This window comes from Tyto alba, unplaced genomic scaffold (assembly GCF_018691265.1).
Source record: "Tyto alba isolate M040663 unplaced genomic scaffold, T.alba_DEE_v4.0 Super-Scaffold_39, whole genome shotgun sequence".
Classification (NCBI taxonomy): domain Eukaryota; kingdom Metazoa; phylum Chordata; class Aves; order Strigiformes; family Tytonidae; genus Tyto; species Tyto alba.
The window spans coordinates 6,570,416-6,580,572 of NW_024881314.1; the positions used below are offsets into that span (position 1 = coordinate 6,570,416).

The 10,157-nt window shown below is 36.9% G+C and overlaps 1 protein-coding gene across 2 annotated transcripts in view; it reads left to right on the top strand.

Annotated features, from left to right (window-relative positions):
- CA10 (carbonic anhydrase 10) overlaps positions 1-8,516 on the top strand; it is a 208,650-nt gene extending 200,134 nt beyond the window's left edge. Inside the window, exons 8-10 of one of the 2 annotated variants that reach the window (XM_042802669.1) lie at positions 3,735-3,889; positions 6,241-6,415; positions 7,279-8,516. In XM_042802669.1, the coding sequence (XP_042658603.1) occupies positions 3,735-3,889; positions 6,241-6,415; positions 7,279-7,301 (353 nt within the window). In that variant the 3' untranslated portion in view covers positions 7,302-8,516. The remainder of the gene's footprint in view (positions 1-3,734; positions 3,890-6,240; positions 6,416-7,278) is intronic. The other variant, XM_042802670.1, reaches the window with a different exon arrangement.
- The last annotated feature ends 1,641 nt before the right edge of the window (positions 8,517-10,157 follow it).

The following is a 10,157-nucleotide window of genomic DNA, read 5'->3' on the forward strand; positions in this document are numbered from 1 at the left end:
AGAGCTGTACTTTCCATTTTGGATTATCATATGAACTTCAAAATCAAATGGACCTTCCTTCAATCTGTAAACAATATATTCCCATAAATGCTATTGTTTTAAAGAGAACATACATAGAATTTACTGTGAAAGCAGACCCCATGCACCTATTACAAATCTAGGGATAAAAAGAGGATTTCCATCATTTGCTAAGAAAATTGTCAGTCAAGGACTTTATGTAAATGAATATGAAATCTCATCAAATCTAATCTGTATAGAGAAGAGTTCGTGAGTTCAGAAATCACCCTAAGACACAAGTGGATCAAGATAGAATGTGGGCTGTAGATTGCAATGATGCTGAGAACATAGTAAAGGCTGAATGGATTTATTAAAAGAAGTTTATTACTGGCAAGAGGTCATACGTGGTGATTTTGACCATTTTGAACTACATACTTCCAATAAATAAGACAAGACATTAAAGCGTTGCAGTTTAGTATTAGTGCAAACCCACCAGTTCTGTTTCAGTTCCAGAATGGGAAACATTTAGCATGATGTGGGGAAAGGGAAACAGCAGAACTGTTCACTGGATAAATGTCGTTAACCAAATGCTTATTCTGTAGCCTTTTCTCAGGCCATTGCCATGAAGGCATCCAACTTCCCATGGGAGTATAATCCATATACAGGCATGAATAAACACTGCTTTTACTTGGCCAAAGTCTTTTATTTCATTATTTCATTCACCCCTATCTTCCCTTTTTTCTGGAGTGATATTTTCCTCCAGTTTCCCATTAATCACAACTGATGGATTTTGACACTTAGCATAATTCACTGTCTCTCCTTAACCGTTTTCCAAGTAAAGACTGAGATGATGAACCAGGTTTGGAGCCACTTCACTGCTGGGTGCTGGTGGGGAGATGGCCACACATTTTCTAGGTCCTCAGTATGCAAACAGGATAACCTAAGCAGTTGATCCAAAGCTAAGTAAGGCTGAGAGCATCTCTCCTGATCTTGAGAGCTCTGGCATATGTAAGGCTTGCCTGAATGAGTAAGAGGACCATGCCCCACACTGCTACATGACATATTCCCTGGAGCATTATTAAGTATTGAGAATGACTAAACACTGTAAATCCACAGACAAAAGTTAGAAGCCCATATCAAAATAATGAATTACATTCTCTATTAAAGCAATGTGAAGCAATTCCAAAACCCCCCATGATTACCTGCACTAATGCCAGCAGTAAATCTGTTTCTCTATCTTCCATTTGGTAAGTCGTCCTATTGTTCATAATCTGTGTACTGTTCTGAACACAAATCAGTCAACTAGAATGTGGCACACACAAAATATATACATATCATTGATATCCCTCATCTGTAGTACTCTTTAGTTAGCTTTTCACCTCCTAGTAAACATTTCAGGGTAAATTCTACTTTGTTTAAATAATTTTATCCCAACTGAAGTCAGTATGAATGTGAGAAAGCAGATTTGGTCCTTCAGGTTTGAAACTATCTATTCTGACTGAATCTGTGCCATTTGGAGCTAACGCACTACTCTCTGTGGTTCATAAATAATTAACAGGATGTTCATGTGGGAAAGGGAAAAACGTGTAATGACTCATTGAAAACAGGCACTGGCTTGAAAAAAACACATTCATTCTCTTCCCATGTAATTCTAACAAAATTACTGCTGCACTACAAATAATGTTTTTAATGACTAGAACACAGGTGTATCCAGTCATCTCTAGCTGTTAAAATTCAACAGCATTTTGATTCTAATACTATAGCAATGGTTTTGCACTTTTGTCCAGAAAATTTTGGGTTTAGAAAGACTCTGTATCCCAGGCCATGGGCCAGTGAAGGCTGAGCCCGTTAAAAAAGATGACAGTCAGCCATCTACAAGATACTAATAGTAGTTTCCCCTCTACTGGAGGATCTAGCTATATAGAATGGCAATTACCCTGGCTCAAAGTGCAAGAACATGGCAGAAGGCTTTATTTCCAACAAACTGGAGAGGACATGCCAAGATTCTATTTCGTAAAATAATAAACACATTTAAAATATGAAATAGCTCTAAGACACCGGTCAGTGTGGTAGAAATGTTGCACTCTCACCTTGACACTTCAACTGATGCCATAGCCACTAATATTGCTACCCCAGAAGCCTGTAGCATGTTGACTACACTATGTCAAAATAAAAAAAAAGATCACATTTTCTATGCATGTGTTCTTTGATTTTCTGTTGCTCAAGACAGTAATATGCTGTCTTTTTATTTTTTTTTCCCATAAGGTAGTATGAGACAAGCATTTTGATCATCTAAGTTTTGTCCTTCACCTATAATATGTTACATTTGAGTTAAATTACTCTTTTCTTTTTTAGTTCTTTTATGCTCCCTTAATTGTTCATATTTTTTTCTTGGTTCTTTACAATCTTTTCCCAATGGCCAAGGAACTATTTATCAGCTTTAAAAACAACAAAAAAACAAACCAAAACCAAACCAAACGAACAACATAAAACCAAGTACTGTTTAAATTTACAGTGAATGGTACATGAAAAACATCAGAGATTCCATCAGAAATGCCTAAATTATTGACATTGTCTTAAAATATGCCCTTTCAACATTTTTCTTTAGTCTGAGCAGTATTTTCTATTTTATTTGTACTATCTTCCTTGCCTTCCATTAAAAACAATGCCAGTTTGTCTTGTGTATTGAAATGGGAAACAAACCTAAATATGCAGCTTTCCTTGCCTGCATTTTAACACTCACTCTGCACATGAACCATACTGAACACACTACATGCAAGTGAAAGCACACGAAAAGATTTTACAACATTACGGCTCGTAACCAGCCCAGCTTTCTCAGAGATACATGACAGTAGTAGCGTATAAGAAGTGTGTATATCCCTGAGTATTTTCTATTAAGGAACTCCTACCACCTAAGGTTTGGCAGGAAAATCCGAGCTCCAGTTTTGAACAGCACTGCCAAAAATATTGTAGGTCCAGCATTACACAAAGGAAATAGTGCACATAGTATAGAAAATGCTGAGGAACTTTGATGAATTTTGAAAGATATAACCATATCTCATTATATTTTGGTACATGTCCACAGCATCAATTCAGTTGCAGGGAGATACATTATTAATTCCCAGGGAGACTTACAATAAAAGCAGGGACCCTAGCCAGCTGCTTTCCAACGTACTTTTCCACCCTGATTTTAGCATTCTGAGTGAGCTTGCACTGTACCCACCCCCACTGTGCACATGAAAGGCCAGCAGGCTTCATTGAGCAGCTTTATTATCATGCATTAACCTTAACTTCCTCCTGTGGTAGAAGGGCAATTAAGTTTTAACAGTCTTGGCTGTCCCAAGGCTTTGTTGAGCAAAAATTGTTAATCACTTCAAAATATGGTAAGTCCATTCTCCAAATACTCCTGCATCTAAATCAGTAACTAACTTCAAGAAGCTTTTAACTCCAGTTCTTAAATGTGATTCATAGTTTCACTGTGATTGCTTGTGCCAAACTCATAGAAGGTGTGCACAGGCATCTAAGAGTAGAACTCAACCCAAGCAGGATTAGAGAATCCATGTTACTCATTCTTGTCCAAACTGCTGGAGCGTTCAGAAATGTATGTTCATTATACTTCATATTTCAGAAAAAACTGTTGATGATGTTCAGGAATAAGGACTGTACCTAAAAACGGTGGAAAATTTTTTTGTGAAGCTATTGTTTTATCTCAGTTGGTTTTCTTCTTTATTCTCCAGATGATGCATACTTACTACAGGGGCTAAATATTGAGGAACTTTATCCAGAGACATCTAGTTTCATTACATATGATGGGTCAATGACAATTCCACCCTGCTATGAAACAGCCAGCTGGATAATAATGAACAAACCTGTCTACATAACAAGGATGCAGGTAAAAATAATTTTAAAATTACTTGATCTAGTATAGGTACAAAAGAATATTTTTAAAATAAAACATATATTTGTAGCTTTACATACAAAAATATATTCAATCTTTTGCTGTAGATATCTCTGCCTACAATTTTTGCAGTTTGCAAAAGCACTAAAAAGTTTCCTGCTAAAATAAAAATATTAACTATTTAGACCTCTCTAAGTATCTATACACACACACGCTTTGAGGTGGGCTCTACTTTCAGTGAGGGTTTGAACCAAATGGTTTCCAGAAGTCTCTTCCAAACTAAACTACTCTATCATTCTATGATTAGATACATGGGGATTCTGAAACAATCATAGCAGTGTTGTACAAAAATACATGATGTTATTAAATATAAGAGAGGCCATTCTTATGTCAGAAAGAAACAGACAAATTGTGAGTGACACTTGTGGCCTTAAATATGTGCTAATAGCACATTAATGTGACATAGATCCAACAGAAGGGACCTTCTTGAAAAAAATCATCTAGTGCTTTCTGGTATAGAACACGAGATGACAGAATAGACATTGCAGATATCTTCAGAAAATTCAGATTAACAAATTGAAACCCCTATTAGAAAGAAGCAGGATAAATTATGCAAAAGAAAAGACAATTAATTTAATAGTCAAAATTATGCTGTTAAGGAAACACACCAGTGGAAAAGTCATAAAGACTATCTTTCTGATGACTCCCAATCCAAGGCCTAATACCAAGCAGCAACAATTTTAACCCCAATTCCAGTCTTCTCCAGAGCTTCCATCAGCAAGTTGCCTATGGAGCTGGGGGCTGAACTATGACCTCTCCTCTTGCATACTAGAATCCTGAAGGAATACTTGAACTACCATCTGCCTGTCCCAAGTATGCAGCAAAAACAATCTGGCCTGAGAAATGAAATGAGGAATGATAAAACAACCCTAAATATTACTTTGGGATTTAAAATCATATTAACATTGTAAATAAGATGACTTTAAAAAGCCTGAGAGATGTTTTATCTTTGTGCTATTCCTTCTGTCCAATTTTGTCTAAATGCAGAAAAAGCACTTTGTTTCTTTTCTAAATGGGTAACTTGGGAGAATAACACAGCTGAGCACAGGCAAACATGCTGTACATGCTGAACTTTTCAAGCAGGGGACCTGAACATTTTCCTACAAGAAACATTTTTAGTTACAACATTAATGTGAAAAACAAGGATTAGAATATTTCTAGAGTCTATGCTAGTACCTGTGGGTAATCTCATGATACTCACTCCTGGTCATGCTTCAATGGTTAGTTACTTCCTCTTTATTGGTGCTGCAAATTGTTTTTCATGGAATACTTACTGATTACATTGTGTACTCATACTGAAAAAGTAATGCACAGCTCAAGTTCTCCCTGGAAGCTGTTAAAGATTTTCAGTATGTAAAATCTAGCTACTGGATTTTCCCAGTTAAGCATTAAATGCCACAACCAAACCTCTTAAATTTGTACACCAATATGGAAAATATTTTCTTTTTATATTTTTAAACCAAAATATGTTGAGGGCTTCTGATTTACAAATTGCAGCTGCCTTCCCCCCACACCTCACCCCTCCAGTTTCCTATACAAAGTTTGAAAGGTTTTGGTTGACTTGAACCAATTAACAGGCTTTTAGCACAGTTGCACAGTCATAAGAACCATTACTGTCTGCTTGTAGTTTGCATCCAGCCACTGCTGGGTGCACTGAAAATCCTGGACGATTCAGTAATTCCCCCTCTGTTGATCCATAAAGCCATCTCAAAAGAAGGCCAGGGTCAACCATAAGAGCACTAAAGACATGGCACAGACACTGTCAAAACAGACCTGTCAATGGAGAGAGGATTTAACTTTCTAACATCATTAATTACATTACTTCAGCAGCATGACTGTCAGTTATCCTTCCCATCCTGACTGGCCATACCTGGTACTTGAGTACCATCATCCAAAACTGTGTTTTCTCAACTGGAAGCTACACTAATAGCTACAAAACTTAGGAAATTAATTCTTGTCGCTCATCAAGTTAATTTTCTCTACACCAGCTGCTGCCATCCAGTACTGTGGATTCCATTTGTCTCTTAATCAGCCAAGGACACCTCATACCATTTTCATTTACTCCACACAAAACTAGTTACTTTCGTTTAAAATGGGGCTCAGAAACAGAGGACCACAGAAGGAATGGTTTTACCTCAAGTTAACTCTTCCAATCTACCACGGAGTACAAATCACTGAAATTCAGCTTAATTTTCATTTATTAAGTAGTCTATTTAATAGTGTTGTATATTTTTTACTTACAGGAAAGACCAGCACTAAAAATCCTTGTTTTGTATTTTGTATAGATGCATTCTTTACGACTGCTAAGCCAGAATCAGCCATCACAGATATTTCTGAGCATGAGCGACAATTTCAGACCAGTCCAGCCTCTCAACAATCGATGTATCCGAACTAATATCAACTTTAGTTTACAGGGAAAAGATTGTCCAAACAATAGAGCACAGAAACTACAGTATAGAGGTACGTTCTACCTCCAGAATAATCCTTTCTATGCTTACACTGAGCTCTTTTCTTAGAGGAACCCAAGTGTATAACAAAGCATACAAATAAAACCAGATGAAGCTCCAGATCTGGGGGACTAACGGTATGAGTCAAACATTACATATCTGAAATGAATGAGGAAACTTGCCCAGAAACATGCAGGAAAAGCATGACAAAAAACAGTCTGGGATATCTAATATTTTTTAAAAAGCAGATAGGACAGGCCTTCAGTTTTCTAGCCTCATTTTAAAGTCTTCTCACCTTACAAAGTGCATTTTGCTCTGGTTTGCCAACCTTGGAAAGAAAAAGGGGGATGAGCCAGTCTTGATGACAGCTGATCTCAAACAAAAGAATAAATTTCACTTTAGAGGTGCACCACCATAACAAACACCCAGATTGGAAAGCGTTGTATTATGCAATGGATATTAAACAAATGAACCAACCCAGGCACGTGCTGGTAGAGTCTTACCCTGCCACAGCTGGGAACTCACACATGAGCTGTGAGGTATCTTACGCATCTTTTATCCTATGCACACATAGTTATATTACCTGCAATAATGGTGTAGAAATGCCTTCTTACCAATAGTATTATGGTTATGAAGGAGTACTACTGCAAGGTGGAAAAGAAAGCACGTTTTCCGCAACAAGGCTGGTGACTGAGTTGCAATACTTCAAAGAAACAGTCATTCAGACTTAGTGCTTTTCCAGAAAGAGAAGGAAAGTAAACCTGGCTTTTTAAGATCTGTTGGTTAAGTGCCTAATACACTGTTAAATCCAGCCAGTTTCATATTTGGAGTTTATTAAAGCATAATTGTTTTTGTTTTGTTTCTCTTTCCTTTCAGTAAATGAATGGCTCCTCAAGTAATTAAGACAAAGCAGGCAGAACCCATAACCTCAGTGGAATGCTACTACTGTGAATTGACATAATCTAGAATGCACCCAACCTCACTCTCCTTGGGTTCGCAACAGCACGTGCAAACATGCTGTAGGAAAAGAGCTGCCATGTTGGAAACTCAACTAAAAATTCATTCATATGATTGGTGGTAATTAAAAAAGTAAAAAGACAGTATTACAGTAAATGTGACTACAATTTTGATACAGTTTTCCTGAACTAATTTAGCTTCACAAAGAAAGACTTTTCAGCCTTTGTACATATGAAATTCTTCCTCTTTCCCACCCTCCCTCAAATTAAAAAAATAAAAAAAAATTTAAAAAAAAAAAAAAAAAAGAAAGAAAAAAGGTGGCTCAGTACAGCATCAAAGTGGAGTTGTGTTCTGTGTGCCAAGTAATCCTTGGAAAGCTCTCATTATTTCACTATCATTAATGGATACTGACAAGACAGAACAAGACGACTGTAGAGGAAACTTATTTCTAGGTTATGATCTTTCTGTTCATTTAATTAAAAAAGGGACAGACTTTGAGAGATAAGTATTGTAAATATATCACTGCAGAATTATAACGGAAATTGAAGTATTTCCCTCTTTGTCACATATCTGTAGTAGGATTTGCCAAAATCAGAATTGATCCATTTTCTGTTTCTTGTTTTACAACAGGTCATACATTGTGTTGGTTACTATTAACAACTCAATAAATGTGTTTAACAAATTAATTTAGTAAACTTGCTTTGATTTATTTTTTCCTTTCTGAAATAATAAGCCTCTGCTATGTGTGGCTGCATTATTTGTGGTTTGTTTTTTTTCTTTTTTACTTTCCCATTTTTTACTACTTTTTTTTTTTTTTTTTTTGCAGCCGATTTATGCGAGTTAATGGCAATTGGGAATGCACTTAAAGCTCGTATGACTTTAACTCCACTTTATGGTCCATCATTAATAGGATCTGGGCTCAGAAGCAGAAAGCAGTTGAAACATATCGCAGTTTAAAATTGCCATTTCCCTGCTGAATCCATTACTGGGACAAACAAACTTAATCCTGTAAATTGGTGGTGGAAAGGGATATCTTTTCTTTACAGATAAAGCAGGAGCTGACCAAGTAAAAGCAAATGCCTTTTTTCTTGTTTATAATGGTCATTCACTGTGTTTGGTTACTGTCAAGAAATCAATAAATGTGTTTAACAAGTTCACATAGCGCATGTTTGACCTTCTTGCACATTAAGGGATTATTTCATTTCTTTATTTTTTTATTTTATCTGCAGAGGGGGCAAACCTCATTCTATTCTATTCCTAACACTCACTTTATAACCTCTAACTTGTTGAAGTTCACAGAAAATAAGATGAAGCTAGAAAGTACCATGCCTGATCAATTAATTGTTTATACCAAATGGAAAAATAGGCACTACAGGAAGCGTGAGAGAACTGAACCACTGTAAAGAAGTTACAAATGTTTCAGGCCAACTAGCTTTGTCATGACATATTATGTCATCTTTGGCTGAAGACAACCGTGCAGGCAGCATCAGACAGGAAACTCTTCAGTCTGTGTTGTGCACAGCGGTTTGGAAAGATTGGCACTTGTGTGACTTCATCTGTGACATAAAAGTGAAAGTTATCAGGGAAGTGAAAATACACATGGGCTAGCATTCAAGGGACTCTCAAAGTAGGTGCATGAATGTAGATGGAAACCTGTAAGGAACCCAGAGTTGTCAATAATTTAATTGCTTAGTGAAAGGTGCAGAGAAATCACTAGTGAAAGAGCAGAGGTGAGCCTAGATGGGCTGTGACATGGTGGTGCTGTAATGGTAGCAGGGTTCTGGGCTGATGACCCTGGCCCAGGATCCTATTAGCACATATATAGGACCCAATCTTTGACTTATTTCATTCTGAGCATTTCAAATTACTTCCATATACCAGCTTAACACTGTGCAGTGATCTGAAAAATCCACAACACAACCACAGAAATGTCACACGGTGACTATTACACTGTAGATCAATATTGCCAAATCCTGCAGCTGAAATAAACCAAAATCATCACCTTAGATTTACCTAGCTAATAAAAAACAACACAAATCATACACATTTAGTATTTTTGAGTTGCCAGAGTGATCTATAACTTTTAAACTTGTGGCGTTGGGATTGTTTCCACTACTTGTCTGGGTGGTTTGGTATTTTTGAAGCTTCTCCTAGGAACATTAAGGTTGTAAAGTTACTGAGAACACAAAGTCCACAATGCTTCAATCTGTATTTTTGGACAAGTATCTGGCAGTTGTTGATCCAAGTTTGTCAGTGACAGAAGGTAGGGAAGATAAGCCAGGCCTCCATTATAAAACCTTTAATAAGTAATAAAACCTATTTTCTATTTTACTGAAAGCTGATTGAAGGGATTTAAGGAGGGAGAGATATGACAGAAGGGACTACTCCTAGGAAGGAGTCATGCTGTGCTTTGGATTAGGTGAGGCAGCAGTATAGAAGCCCTTGCAAATAGAGGAATGGAGCAATCGTAATGGGACACCACAAATATATTTGTCAACATTTCCAACTCAATTTTGTGAGCTAATGAACTCCATCTTTCCATGATTTGTTTAGGTTTCTGTAATAATAGATTGCAGTACAAATAGACCAAACTAAAGCTTAGCATTACATGTATTGCAGGTTTCTCACATTTCGGTAGTGCTCAAATCTAGACATCTAGCTCCAGTTTTTCAGATCAGGCACATATCTCTGTGTCAAGAGACACTGAGCATCCAAAAAAAGCCACACCTTATCACAAACCCTTTAAGCAAAAAGATAAGGTTTCGGTATCGAACAGCTGGCACAGTCTTCCAGTGTTC